The following is a 15,680-nucleotide window of genomic DNA, read 5'->3' as shown; positions in this document are numbered from 1 at the left end:
GAACCATCAGGCTGGGGGAAGAACCAGAAGAGGGGACAGCTGTAAGGTGTCTAGCCCCTTAATCCCCCAACACCATACCTCCCCCTGCCCATGACCACAGTTATAGTGGCACCTCCCCGACCCCCTGAGTTGCCCAATAGTCCTCCCAGGCACATATTAAAATGTTAGGGTATAAAATGTTCAACAGTATAAAAGAATATAAAAGATAAAAGAGATAAATGGCATCTGGCGTAGCAGACGCCATTTGCATCCCTGCTCTTTTTGTGATAGGCTACGTAAATATTTATGTAGCCTATCACAGCAAAGAGCAGGGATGCAAATGGCGTAGTGGACGCCATTTGCATCCGCAGCCTGGCAGCGGATGGCTGCAGACTGAAGAGGATGGACCCGGATCTGGCCGTTAGTAGGTAAGGTCCGTCCCAACAGAACTTCGTGGGGTGGCAGGGGGGAGTAGTCCATTCTGCCATGGACTCCGGGAGTCCGTGGCGGATTCCTCCGCCATCCCTAGTAGGTCTTTCTCGCCCAGTCTACTGAAAATTAGCTGTGGGGTGAGTGGTATGTTGACTCTCCTTACAGCTGATAAGAGATTCTGGGTGCTTCTAGATGAGGTTTTTAATGGTGCCACCATCTTGCCTCATTCACAGATGTTTGGGGAGGGTTTTTTCCAGATGATGTTGACTTGATGCTTGTGACCATCCCATGTTTTGTTACTGCTTCTTCTATCTTTTTCCTTAACACAGAAAATCAATTAAGGAGAAAAAAGACAGAACAGCTGCACAGTGCCTTCTGGTTGCCAGTGCTAGGAGCCTGCCATTTGGAGGCACCCCTTTTCTTACTTCTGCTATAAGAATGAGTTGCCAAAGGAAAAGTCAGGAGGCTGCTGACAACTGCTGTCAAGGGGGAGGCAGCAGGGCTGCAGAGATATGGGGAAAGGTTGGATTGCAATGCTAGGAAACCCTTGCAATCTTTCTTTCATCAGATGCTTCAGTGTATTTCTCTATTAATATGTGCTCAGTTTGGAGGCAACAAGCAGCAAAGGAAAAACAAATTGATACTTCTTTTATCAGTGTTTCATTATTTTCAAGGGAACATCTGCATATATAGATTCACAATGTCACCCTTTTCATTTCATTTCATTTATTACATTTCTATACCACCCCATAGCTGAAGATCTCTGGGCAGTTCACGCACAAAAAAGAAGAGCAATAAAGAACAATGTCTTTTGAAAGTGCTAAAATGTTGTCACTTCAATGTTTTTCACCATGCATTTCTTTCTTCTTTGAAAAAGAAGAACGTCTCTAGATAGTCATGCTTAGTAGTTGGCTTTTGAGTCATCCTTCTCCTCATCTTGCATCCAGCATAGTCTTTCCCAATTCTTAGCAACAAAACACGATCGTAAAGGAATGGAGAGGGGAAATCACACTTCAATGACAAAGTTCATCCTCCTGGGCTTCTCAGACCACCCTGAGCTACAGATCGTCCTCTTCCTGGTGTTTCTCCTGACCTATGTGGTCACCTTGTTTGGGAACCTTGGGATCATCCTGTTAATCAGGCTCGAAGCTCGACTCCATACTCCAATGTACTTTTTTCTCAGACACCTGTCCGTCATTGACATTTGCTATTCTTCATCCATCACACCCAAATTGCTCACCGACATCATCTCTGAGGCAAAGGAAATTTCTTTCTCTGCTTGTGCAGCACAGATGTACCTATTCATCATGTTTGTTGTGGCTGAATCTTTTCTTTTGGCTGTGATGGCATATGACCGCTATGTGGCCATTTGTAATCCCTTATTGTACAAAGTGGTGATGTCTAGAAAGCTCTGCATTCAGCTGGTAGCTGGTTCTTACATGTGGGGCATAGTTTGCGCCCTCATTCACACTGGTTCTACTTTTAGGGTGATTTTCTGTGGACCAAATGTCATCAATCACTTCTTTTGTGACGTTTTGCCAGTGTTGGCACTTTCCTGCTCTGGCACCCGAATCAATAAGATATTGCTTTTCATGTTTGCTACCTTTGTGGAAACCAGCACCATAATAGTTATTCTCACATCTTACATTCTCATTATTATATGTGTATCAAGGATCCACTCCAATAAGGGAAAATACAAAGCCTTCTCCACCTGTGCCTCTCACTTCACAGCCATCACCATATTCCATGCTACTATTCTCCTCATATACTGCCAGCCTAATGCTAGACGTTCAGAGGATACAGACAGAATTGCATCTGTATTCTACACAATAGTGATCCCGATGCTGAACCCCTTGATCTACAGCCTAAGGAACAAGGAAGTGAAAGGTGCCCTCAAAAGGCTGGTGGGCAGAAAAGTCCTGTCTGGCTCAACATGTTGAACAGGGTTTTTAATTTGCTATCACAGTAACCAACTGCAATTGCAGTGTGGAGAAAGTTGCCCCATGTGTCTATGTGCTCATAAGGAGTGTTCTTTGCAAAGATGGTGGAAATCGAATTCTGAAATGGGACCATAAAGAACTCCCAACATACCTGTGTGTAATAGGGCTGAGCTGAAATCTCTCAGAAGACATTTTTTCTGAGAAAATTTCTGAGAGTTTTCTTTTCCCCCTAGAAAAACAAAGCTACTTTGCAGAATTTCTCTAATATCCTCCACCATTTTTTAAATGGCAGCCACCATTTTCTCTTCCCAATGCCCCAGAACAATCCTAGGTTGTGGAGAGTGCAAAATAGTGGCCAGGCTGCCAACATAGGGCTTTTTTACATGAGCCATTTATTGTGCGCTCCTCATTGCCAATTCATGGTTGTTTATAGGTTCTTGAGATGATGTTGTGACCCTCCAGTTTCACTTCTGTGTCTAAACAGCACATTCAGCGAGTTTTTTTTAGAGCAGGGAAAATGCAGTATTTAATTGTAAAAGTGAAGGAAAATGCTTTGTTCACATATTTGCACTGTTCCACTATACCACAGTGCCACCAAGAGGTTATGTAGCAGAAAAGCAGGAAAGGAAATGCTGTTCCTGTAGCTCTCCACTCGGATCTCAGTTCTGCAATGAAACTGAAAACAGATACAGTTGATTAACAGCCTCATGTAGACAAGCTCATAGCTGCATGAAACTGAAAACAGGAACAGTTGATTAACAGCCTCATGTAGACAAGCTCATAGCTGCTGCTGCCATGTGCAACAAATAAACAAAATCCTTCAGGAAAAAGGAAGAAGCTGTGGTACTGCTGCTGCTAATAATGAGCCCCAACCCTGAGAAACTGTTGGATAATTTCTGTTGCCCTGTGGAAAAATTGAGTCCCCACAATTTCTCTGCCCCCCTCAGTAGCCCCAATCACTCTGCCCACAAACAGGGTGGAAAACTATGAGAGGCCATTTGCTCACAGCTCTAGTGTGTAACATATGTACATCTGTAATGTATTTATCAAGGACTGCTGGTAGAAAAAAAATGTTACTAATTTTAAAACATTAGAAAATAAAACCAGGAACATTGGAGAAAAGATATTGTTGATTGATTTTATATATATATATATATATATATATATACACACACACATATATATATGTGTGTGTGTGTGTGTGTATACACGCTTTTAAGAAACTTAGTAACCAGGTCCCAACATTTTTGCATCTGAAGGAAAATGTTACTCATTCCCAAGGTGGACTATGGAGGCAGAAAAACACCCCCCCCCCCCGAATCTGCTACTTAAAATGGCTGCTATATATCACTGGATAGTAAGGGTCACCTTTACAAAGCTGCACTCTCACAAAATCTCATGTCTGTGTGGGTCTGGAAGTGGCATGTGACACCTTCATGAAGCCCAATGAAAGTGACGGCAGGAACAAGAAGAAATAATTCCTTCCCTCACTCGGGAATCTTTTTGGTGGGAAGCTCTGAGGAAACCTTTCCTCTGGTGTCGTCTGGCCCTTCTGTGCAGTGTTCTGTTGGCACATTAGAGTTGTAGAGGCCAGAAATGTGTGTCCTGCTTTGAAAACATTTGGTTACACTTTAGCTATGGCAGTACAAGATACTGTTTGCAACTCTTTACTCTGTAGCTCTTAGACAAAGCATAGATTTGGGAGCAATCTATGATAGAGTCACCAACAAGAGCAAGATTACACTGTTTGTAATCTGCCCAAAGAACATTAGTCATTGGGCAGATGAAAAATGTAATGAATAAAAATAAAATAAAGAATGCCATTGAATGTGTGGTGGCTGCTTCATCTACACAATGGCTGCAATGTGCAGGTGTGGCACAAAATGTCCTGCTGCCAGAGGAGGGAGGATATGTGACACTGCTCCTCCCCTCTGCCATCACCTCCTCCTCCCCTCTTCCACCTCCTCCTCTTCCTCTCGCCCCAATACTGTGCTCTGAGGACTCCGTCCTCAGTGTGAGACATTGTGGGTAAGGTGGCTGTGAAGACTGCATGTACCACTGCAACATAGGTGTCTACTGGACCAGCTTGCCAAAAATGCCTTGCGCTGAGGAAAAACTCCCCCGGAAGAAAGCATTTACAAATGCCATAGCCAATGCATTCGGCCCCCGGAAATTGGTGGGGAAATTCTCCGCGGACCCCCCGCCCCCCCCGGGATGGGACTTACCTTCGGCGAATGTCACTCTCGGCGGCGGGTCCCAGTGGCGTTTCGGCGGAAGCGGGGGCGGCGGCCGGTCTCCCGACCGGCTGCCACCGCCACCATTGCAAAAAAAAAAAAAAGTAAAGTAAAAAAACCAAACCCCACACTTGTGATAGGCTACGTAACGATTTACGTAGCCTATCACGGCTAGATTTCCAAAGTCAGCCGTGATAGGCTACATAAATCGTCACGTAGCCTATCACGGGTGACTTTGGGAAAAAAAAAAGCGCGTACACAAATGGCGGCGGCCCATGGGCGCCGCCATTTGCGTTCCTTATTTTGGCACGTCTAGTCTACGTAAACATTTACGTAGACTACGGAGAAAATAAGGGCACGCTATTTGCGTTGCCCTTATTTCCGCCGTAGTCTACGTAAATCTTTATGTAGACTAGACGTGTCAAAATAAGGAAAGCAAATGGTGGTCCCCACGGGAGCTGCCATTTGCATACGTGCTTTTTTTTTCCAAAGTCACCCGTGATAGGCTACATGATGATTTACATAGCCTATCACGGCTGACTTTGGAAATCTAGCTGTGATAGGCTACGTAAATCGTTACGTAGCCTATCATGGGTGTGTGTGTGTTTTGTTTTTACTTTTTTTTTCGTGGCCGGGTAGACGGGGCGCTCCTACCCGGCCTGAATTTCGCCAGCAAGGGATGGGGCGCCTCCCCCCCGGCCTGAATTTCGGCCGGGCGAGGCGGGGCGCCTCCCCCCCCTCGCCTGAACTTCAGGGGGAGAACTGAAGCGCCTCCCCCCCACCGCGAAGCAAGCTTCGAGAACAGGTAAGGGACTTTCGTCGATCCCTAGATTTCAGAGAATTTCTCCACAAATCTCGGGGAGGCCGAATGCCAGCGCATGCCCCCTGAAATTGGTGGAGAAACAGTCTGCCCCCCCCGGGATGGGACTTACCTTGTGCGAATGTCCCTGGCGGCGGAAGCTCCAGCGGCGGTTCGGCGGCGGTTCGGGGGTGGCAGCTGTGGTGGCCAGTCTTCCGACTGGCTGCCGCCGCCGCCATTTCCAAGTTAAAAACAACAACAACAAACAAATGTGATAGGCTACGTAAAGATTTACGTAGCCTATCACGGCTAGATTTTTAAAAAACACTGTGATAGGCTATGTAAATCTTTATGTAGCCTATCACGGCTGAGTGAAAAAAAAACAACACTGCGCATCCGCAAATGGCGGTGCCCATGGGCGCCACCATTTGCGTTCCTTATTTTGGCACGTGTAGTCTACGTAAACATTTACGTAGACTATGGCGAAAATAAGGGGAACGCAAATAGCGTTCCCCTTATTTTCGCCGTAGTCTAAGTAAATGTTTACATAGACTACATGTGCCAAAATAAGGAACACAAATGGTGCCCATGGGCGCCGCCATTTGCGTACGCACGGTTTTGTTTTGTTTTTTCACTCAGCTGTGATAGGCTACGTAAACATTTACATAGCCTATCACGGCTGACTGCAGGGACGCAAACGGCGGCAGCTACGGCCGCCACCATTTGCGTCCCGGCAGGACAGGAGGATTCGCGGCTGGAGGGATGGGGCGCCTCCCCCCCGGCCAGAATTTCAGGGGGGAGGGACGGGGCTCCTCCCCCCTGGCCAGAATTTCGGGGGAGGGATGGAGCACCTCCCCCCCACCGCGAATCAAGCTTCGGGTTCAGGTAAGGGACTTCCGTACATCCCTAGACGATAAAGGTGCCTCAGTGTGCCGACCTGCCCTATTCTTACATGCATTTTCCAGACATAATGGCCTTACACAATGTGAGCAAATGAACCTACCACTATGGTCCATCTGTGGAAACAAACCCCTCCCATAAACATCAGTGCAGAGTAGGCAAACCCCCACCTCCACTGCAACCCAGGCTAATTTGTTGGCAGGCATAAAATTCCTACTCTGCCCCAATGCAACCAGCTAAGCCTATACCGAAAGAGAGGGTGGGTCAGTGGGAGTCAGAAATGGCAACGAGGCTAAGGGGCAGGGGCCATGGGCTGATTTGGTGCTTCTGGCTCCACCCCTTGCATCAACGCACTGAACATGTGTACACTCTGTAGTCCAGACCAGCCTCCTCCGGACCTGTCTGCAGTCTTGTTCCATGTTGATGCTGGCACCATCACTGGTGGTGCCACCCATTGGTTGGTGGGTGTAGCTGCTGAAATACCCTCTTCTACACAACCATTAAAGGTGCAGGAGTTCCATTTTGTTGTTGTTGTTTTGGTTTTATGATGGTAAACCGCCATGAGGGCATCTGTCAGTTGGGCAGTATACAAATCAATCAATCAATCAATCAATCAATCAAACACATATCCTCTCCAGTGTTTTGTCTCCATAGGATGGGCCTCTCAGGTTTTCAGCCCGAGGAACTGGCCAAGTAGTTTGGGAGGGGGAATGACATCAGAGGCAGGTTGAAAGTGTGGCTCTGGGTCCCAATCAGCTTGAACAAAGACATTCACCCTCGAGCAGCTGAACAAATAGACCATTGCTAGAACAGATCATGGATCTTAATTAAGAGGTTTTTTTTTTTCCAACATTCAGTTGACCTTGGATGAGGTTCTAAATGACAGAAAGGCAGAATCATATCCCTAAAGATTTAATACTCCCTTGACATTGTTTGCACATCTGTGGTTTAATTAACGTAGATGAAAAAGATCTGATAGTCCTCCATAGAGGAAAATAAACAACTATACAATGCAATCCTATGCACGTCTTCTCAGAAGTAGGTTCCACTGAGTTCAAGTGGGTCTTAGTCCCAGGCAAATGTATAGGATTGCAGCCACAGCTGAGTATTTAGGTAAAGTCTTTGGAGGCTTGAACACTCATACACTCTCCCCATACATACATATATCCAGGATGCACATCTTATTCCCCTCTCTAGGGAGTTTGTTAGCTTTGTTCTCCCAGGCACAGATTATCCAATAGTTATGCAGCACTTTTCCCCTGGTCTATATGCCCCCTGTTGGCATAGACCTAACCATGATTATCCATGAGGTGATTTTCCCAATATGGCAGAGCCATATCAGTCCTTGCCACATGTAAAATGCTGGTCAAATAAATATTTTTACTCAAACTAATAAGCAAGTCTCTTAAGGGACAGAGGCCTAACTAGTTTAGCACTATTGGCTGCCATTACACAATCCACAAATACTGTTATTGCCTAAGCTCTCTCTGGATGCAAACAATGTGGGTAGCAATGCATGATTTTTAATAAGGCATCCTAGGTATTAGTCAAAAGTTCAATTATATCTTTATTTCAAAGTACATAGCAAAGAAATAAACAGGATGAAGGAGGGGGGGGGCAGTTAAGAATATAGCTGTGAAATGAGAACTTTAGAATTGTCAATGAAAGGTCTGATAGACCTCAATACCCCGTTATTGTAGACGGTTTGATGACTACTCCCTCAGAGAATAAAAATATTTCTTTAAAAAGTTTCCTTCTTTTTAAGAATATTCCTTTCACTCTCCCTCCTCTTGTATAGGCTGTGAAAGGATTTTTCCCACCAGCTATTAAGGACCATCCGGTCCTTTTGAGGCCTTATTAGCCTAGGCATCTGTTGAGGAAGTCTCAGGACATGACATGAGGAAGAAGGTAGAGTCTCTGAGCCAGAACCCTTTTAGGGAAGGGGGTAATAGGGGGCACCACCCACATATTGGCTGTATACAGAGGGGGGATACACTCTGACTGAGAAGAGAAGGAATTGCGGGAGGGGTGGGCTCAAATTCAGCTTCCAGGACTCTCTTTTAAAATGTTTCTTACAGAGGCATAATAGGCCTCTGTTCCATTCAGCAAGTATCCTCACTCCTTTAAGATGCCAGCATGACCTATGGCTGGGCATTGTACAGGGAGAGGGAAGGTGAAGCAAAGATGGTTTCCACCAAGACTCATGACCGGCACATTCAATTTGGAATAGTCATGGTGGTGAGATCCCCGTAGCTCCCCTTGGTTTGGCCTGGGATTTTTCTGAGTTTCCCAAGGAAAAAAAAAATCAGGAAAACTACTAAACCAAAAAAATAAATAAAAGCTAAGACAATCCTACAGCTCAGAAGGATGTCACCACCTCCCATGCTAGCTCATCCCCTGCCAGCAGCCTGCCTTCCCCCAGACATGCACACTTTCCCCTTCCTTTTCACTCTGCCCACTTCCAACTCCTAATTCTTGAGTGATGGGTCAGATATGTTAGACAGTTTAAAGCAAACATGGCTGTCAGTGACAACATCCATTATCACAACTTGTTCAGACATAGACTACTGTGAGATGGGTCAGATAACGGAGGAAAAACAGATACCTGGCCTAAAGCATTTCCTGGCTGGATCATGTGGAGGTCCCTGATAACTAGTGACGCTAGAGGAAAACTGCACTCATGGCTCCTGGGATTCGTTGCTTCTGGGATGTACTGTATCTTGCAGACTCTACTTAAGAGCCTGAAAGTCTGTTGAATCAAATTGGCAATTTCTCTAGGGCTGTGCATGGACCCGCCCGAACTGCTTCTGATGCCACTTTGGATCGTCAGAAGTGACCCCTATCCACCTCAGACCAATTCGGACCCCCTCCTCTCTGACTCAGATCTGAATCCGAAGCGAGATTCGGATATCCAGATCACCCGTTTATGGCATTTTCCCATTGACTTGCATGGGAAAACACAAATGGTTAAACCTTTTTTAGTTTTTATGATACAGGCATGGAAATTGGGGACCTCTCCAGCCCCCTGGAGAGGAGACAACCTGCAAAAGTTCAGGCAGTTTGGCCCAATGGTTTTTGTGCTAGGTGGAGTTAAAATCTGATGTTTTCTACAGAAACTGTCAGGATTCCTTTTACCCACCCTGAACTTCAAAAGCTGAATCAAACACAGACAAGAGGCTTCAATCTACAGCTTTTAATCCATTACCACAAATGGTCATACAGATGCAAATTATCTCTTTTTTAAAATATATTTTTATTTATTTTATCTTTATAAATGAAATAAACAATACCAAAATTACCAACAACCTGATCAATACTACAATTTCCCAACTACAATATTGTGATGAGGACACCACAATAACAAAAACAGAAGGAAAAAGGAAAAGGAAAAGGAAAAGGGAGGAAGAAAGGAAGTGAAGAAAAAAGATCCTTTCCCCTTCCCTCCCCTTCTCCCTCTCCCTCCCCTTTAAAGAATTAAGTTTAAACTCCAATATCCCCTGGCCTCCGATGCCATTCTATTTAAAAAACTATATCTATAACCTTAACAATCTTAGAGATTAATAAACAACCTTACATTTCAATATCATATCATCAATCTTATATCAAAGAAACAGGTCTACAATTCATTCCCAGAAGCCTATATTATTAATAATTATATATATATATATATATATATGTATATATATAATGTTATATAATAATAACACTTAATATAAACCTTCAACAGTCAGTAATATACTTCATACTAGATATATTATCTATTTTGAAATAAAAAATATAAAGAAAAGCAAGAAAAAATGAAAGATGAAAGAGAATAAATAAATATATGTATAATCATTTATCTTCTGAGCTAGCCTGGATCATGTAGACTAAACACAAACAGTTAACAAAGCTTGTTTAAAGATTCCAGTTCATGGGGTTGTAACAGAAATCTCACGCATTTTTATGTTCTGCCGTGCCTCCGCCATTTCATGATTTAGAAACTTCTTCATCTGACCTTCAGACACAATACGAAGTGTAGCAGGATATTTTAAGTAATAGTGTAAGTTCATTTGTTTTGCCATATTTTTTGCTTTGATAAATTACCTTCTTTTATTTGCCACCTCTTTGATGTAGTCTGGAAATAACATAACTTTATCTTGTTTCCAGGAAAGGCTTCCACCCTCTGTTGCTAAACGCAGGATATAATTCTTTGTGGAGACTTTTGCAAATTGGACTATGATCACATAGTCAGTCCCTTTAGCATTTGGCACACAAAATGCCTGCTCAATATCAAGTAAATAATCAGATGGGATAGGGAATATCTCATGCAAAAGTTTATCCACAAAAATAGTCAATTTTACATCATTAGACAGATTTTTAATCCCAATAATACGTACATTGGATCTCCTCGTCAAGGCCTCCAGTTCAGAAATTCTATCAGAGGCATTTTTAAAACAAATTTGTGTCATAGTTTCATTTCCTGCCACTCGGTCTTCTAGCTCATTAATTTTCATCTCCATTTTTTGCCATGATGCATTAATTAAATCCACAGCTCCTTGCAAGGCAGTGATGGAATTTTGGATTAAATCCAACCTTTTGGCTTACTCCGTAAATTGCAAAGATAAAGTCTTTATCAGAGTAAATAATTCCCCTATGTCTTCTGTTCTCAAAACTTTTGACACAGGGGGTGCGGGGGGAGTTGATGCCAGCTAGGGATGTTAGAGAATTCTGCCATGGATCCCAGGGAGGCCGAATTCCAGTGAATTCAGCAACCCGCCCCACCACCCTGCGAAAGCCCCACAAAATGGAGCCTACCTGGCTGCGGCTCCGGTGGCGGCGGCTCTGGCAGCTCTGGTGGCGGCGGCGGCTCTGCCGGTGGCGGCAGCAGCAGCAGCTCCGGCGGCTCCAGCTGCTGCTGGGCTGCAGCCGCAAATGGCGGCCGCTACACCGGCTGCCATTTGCATCCCTGGCAAGCCGTGATAAGCTACGTAAGTATCTACGTAGCCTATCACGGCTCAGGGCAGGGACGCAAATGGTGTAGCTGCTGCCATTTGCGTCTGTGTCTTTAGCTGTGATAGGCTACATATATATTTACGTAGCCTATCACGGCAAAAGACACGGACGCAAATGGTGGCAGCTCCTGTGGCTGCCATTTGCATCCCTGTGCAGCCCAGCGGCCAGATGTCCGGTTGCGGGTGGCCCCGGCCGGCAGCTCCATGGAGTCACTGCAGAGCGGAGCAGAGGGGGAGGATTCCAGGGGGAGGGACAGAGCATCTCCCACACGCCGCAGATTGCCTGGTGTGGAGCCAGGTATGAGTTTTGTACATCCTTAATGCCAGCTCCTTTCTTCTCCTCAGTGCAGTCATATTTCTCTCAAGCAGATCTTGCAGGTCCTCAGATGTTCTCAAATATTGTTAACATTTCTTAAATCATCCCTCAGTTGTTGATATTTCTTAAAGCATATATTATTATGGAACATGTCAGCCCTGTTTTCTCCTATGAAATAGGAGTCTCAGTACAGCTTTTTGTGTTGGTAAATCTCTGGAGAGATAATCTTGGAATCCAGCCCGCCCACTATCTCGAGGGGGGTACTTTTCTCCAAGATATTATCCAGATGTTGCCTTGCCTCCTTTTAATTCCAGGGGGAATGAAAAGGTTTTTCAACCTTTTAAAAATTTGAGAAAGCTCCCACGGAGAACACATGGGATGCTACCAGAGTGACATTGGTTCCAACCGGAAGTCTCCACAGATGCAAATTTTCATTGACTCTCAGTCTGCAAGGAAATTATTTATTTATTTATTGCATTTATACCCCGCCTTTTTTTCCTCTTGCAAGGAACCCAAGGCGGCTTACATTATCCTCCTCTTCGCCATTTTATCCTCACAACAACAATCCTGTGAGGTGGGTTGGGCTGAGAGTCTGTGACTGGCCCAACGTCACCCAGTGAGCTTCCATGACTGAGTGGGGACTAGAACCCGGATCTCCCAGCTCCTAGTCCAGTACTCTTGCCACTACACCACACTGGGTCTCTGTGTGAAATGCCTTCAGGGAGTTCAAAAGGTAGCTACGAAAGTTGCCCACCGTTTGAAAGAAAGGCAGGCTCACTAGCCTAACTTAAGGGGTGGGGGGAGGTCTCTCTCTCTCTTGTGACGCTTCTAAGCACCTCTGTTCACGCAGGGCCAATTGGGTAGACCTTCTAAGTTCCGCCCCGGCCTTCTCCCTCTTGGCTCTGCCTCTGCGCCTTGCATCTATTAATTCAGACACTCCAAACACCACCTCTCCCTGTTCACTGTCTCTCATGGTTGTGTGTGTGTGTGTGTGTGTGTGAAGAAGGACCTTCCTCCTCCAGCTGGACCATTGAAACCTGAGGAGCCTGACTAGCCATGTCTGGACTAACCTGGGGACATACCTCCCCCATGTCTAGGGATGTCAGAGAATTTCGCCATGAATCTCAGGAAGGCCGAATGCCAGCGCATTCGGCCCTCCAAAATTGGTGGCGAAACGGTCTGCCACCCCCCCGCCCCCCCCGGGACGGGACTTACCTTGGGTGAATCTCCCTGGCGGCGGCAGCTCCGGCGGTGGTTCAGCAGTGGTGGCTGTGGCGGCCAGTCTTCCGACTGGCTGCCGCCGCCGCCATTTTCAAGTTAAAAAAAAAAAAAAAGTGATAGGCTACATAAAGATTTACGTAGCCTATCACTGCTAAATTTTTAAAAAATACCATGATACGCTACGTAAATGTTTACGTAGCCTATCACGGCTGAGTTAAAAAACAACAACAAAAAAAACGCGCGTACGCAAATGGCGGTGCCCATGGGCGCCGCCATTTACGTTCCTTATTTTGGCATGTCTAGTCTACGTAAATATTTACGTAGACTACGGCAAAAATAAGGGCAACGCAAATAGCGTAGCGTCTACGCTATTTGCGTTGCCCTTATTTTCGCCGTAGTCTACGTAAATGTTTATGTAGACTACACGTGCCAAAATAAGGAACGCAAATGGCGGCGCCCATGGGCGCCACCATTTGCGTATGCGCGGTGTTTTGTTTTGTTTTTTAACTCAGCCGTGATAGGCTACGTAAATATTTACATAGCCTATCACGGCTGACTGCAGGGATGCAAACGGTGGCGGCTATGGCCGCCGCCATTTGCAGTCCCGGCCGGCCAGGATTCGCAGCGGGAGGGATGGGGCGCCTCCCCCCCGGCCAGAATTTCGGGGGGAGGGACGGAGTGCCTCCCCCTCACCGCGAATCAAATTTTGTAAAAGGTAAGTGACTTTCGTACATCCCTACTGTCTGGCGATTCTTCTTCAGAATCTGAACTACTCTCCCACTCCCTGCGCTCTGAAGCACTCCTGAGTCCTGACAGGAACTCCCAAAGCAAAGAGCTGTAACTTCTCCCTGTTTCCACACACACACATGACCACTTGGCCCCTCCCAGCCCCCCTCAAGGGCATCTCAACCCCCAAAGACCAGGCAGTTTGTCCCACTGGTTTGGCCCACCAATCTCTGCTGCAGGTTTCTTTGAAGTGCAAAACAACCCTTATGCAGAAGAATCACCAGCTCAGCCACTCTATGGCTGAATACACACACTTCCTGGCAGGCAGGCTGGAAGAGGTTTTTTAAAATCTGCTTTTGTTTATTTCTAGCACACACACTAAATGAGTATTTTGAATGTATTTTACCTAGTGGTTGCTGCTCTGGGCGCAGCTAAAGTTTGATTTTCTCCACAAAACTCTCAAAGCAAAGAGACGTAACTTATCCCTGTTTCCACACACGCACGTGACACCTTGGCCCCGCCCAGCCCTCCTCAAGGGCATTGCACCCCCAAAGCCCAGACAGTTTGGCTCACCAGCTTGTGTGCTAGGTGCAGGTGAAATTTGAGTTTTTCCAGGAAAACTCCTAAAGCAAGGAGCTGTAACTTCTCCACACCTCTGCCCCTGCCAACACCTCAAAGGTGCCTCATATTGCACTGTATTGCTTTGCCACACCGTGGATTATTATTGGAATAAGAAGGTAATTAATATAAATACTATGTGTCTCATGCTTTTTCCACACTGCCTTGAAATTAGGATGTGTAATGTTGGTGGAACAACAACCTAGCACACACACACACACACACACACACAAGATAAAGAAAAGCAGAACTACCTAAGCAAATGACAGGTGACTTTAATTTATTGTTTTATATTTCATATTCTTTTATGGAAGGCAGGATAACTTCAAGAAATACTGCGACAGCGCAGGCGATAAGATAACAGCCAAATCACCTCCCCCCTTTTAAAATCCCTTCTTTAATTTCTGTTTTGGGAGGATCAAAACAGAGAAGACACAGATAGTTCACTTCAGCACGGGGGTTGGGGGGACAAACACTACACACATAGGCTGCTATAATATGCCTTTCTTTAAGAATTTAGAAAGAAAGAAAAAACTAAATACTAGGATATGACTTAAAAGGCAGGGGGCATGCCCAGAAGTCAATGTTTGTTTTTAAAAATTGAAATAAGACTGAGTTTGTAAAAATCTAAAAGAGACAGAGTTGACTAACAAAAACAACAAGGAAATAGAACGGACAAAGCAGAAGTAAGGGTCGACATTACACAATAAACACAGCCTTTTCCGGAGCCCAAAATCAAGATGAAACAAGCAAACACAGGGATGGCAGGGGAGGGGAGAGCATAGCAGCAGTTAGCAAGGAAAAGCTATGTTAGCTAGAAAAAATATGGAAAGCAGAGAGGAATCTAATAAAATACAAATGACAAATGAGTCGGTGGTAGAAAGAAATAGGAGAAGGCAGCTGGAATAGGTGCTGCAAAAGACACCATCCCAATGGGGACAGACGATTAAGGAGCGAGCGATGGGAATGCTCCCAGTACAACCAAGCTGTTTCTTTTTAAGTAAAATTTTGAGGAAAGCCTAATGGTGATCAAAATCAAATAAATTGAAGGAACAACCCCTAGGAATGTGTGCTCACGCACACACGCATGTACACGCGCGCGCACACACACAAACATAATATCAACTACCCACACCAGCCCTCTCTCCCAAAGACACAGCTAGCGAAATGACTGAACGCAGCCTTTCACTGAAGTACATATACCCCCTTCCTCCACCACTCCCTCTGATTGGAGACTGCTGGTGTCAGTTCTGGCTGAGAGTTCCTATTTGCCAAAGCACACTCCCGCCTCCCCCGCTTTCCCGCATCTGCTTGCCTTCCCCCTTCCTCCTCCTCCTCTTCCTCATGCCCCTCCACATGAGCATTGAGAAGTTGATACATTTTGGAGACAGCCTGTCTGGACTGCTCAGGCATTAAGTAGAGCTCTGAATACACGAGGCGGAGGGGCACTTAAGGGGGGGGGGCGCTTTGCCCTGGGGTGCCTCGGTACTGCTCTGACTTGCCTCGTATCACAAGGATTTG

At 45.5% G+C, this 15,680-nt stretch overlaps 1 protein-coding gene across 1 annotated transcript; it reads left to right on the top strand.

Moving 5' to 3' along the window:
- Nucleotides 1–1,403: 1,403 nt before the first annotated feature.
- Nucleotides 1,404–2,351, top strand: LOC146358089 (olfactory receptor 5D18-like). Its single transcript, XM_084855879.1, has one exon. The coding sequence runs from the start codon at nucleotides 1,404–1,406 to the stop codon at nucleotides 2,349–2,351; it is 948 nt and encodes a 315-aa protein (XP_084712005.1).
- Nucleotides 2,352–15,680: the final 13,329 nt, after the last annotated feature.

Source organism: Heloderma suspectum, chromosome 1, assembly GCF_057233095.1.
Source record: "Heloderma suspectum isolate Gila_16-S chromosome 1, 16-S_ref, whole genome shotgun sequence".
Taxonomy (NCBI): domain Eukaryota; kingdom Metazoa; phylum Chordata; class Lepidosauria; order Squamata; family Helodermatidae; genus Heloderma; species Heloderma suspectum.
The sequence above is the reverse complement of the archived record's forward strand: the minus strand, read 5'-3'. Positions and strand labels throughout refer to the sequence as shown.

Bases quoted from the DNA above. Each gene is read 5' to 3' on its own strand.
- LOC146358089 (XM_084855879.1), top strand. From the start codon at position 1,404: ATGGAGAGGGGAAATCACACTTCAATGACAAAGTTCATCCTCCTGGGC.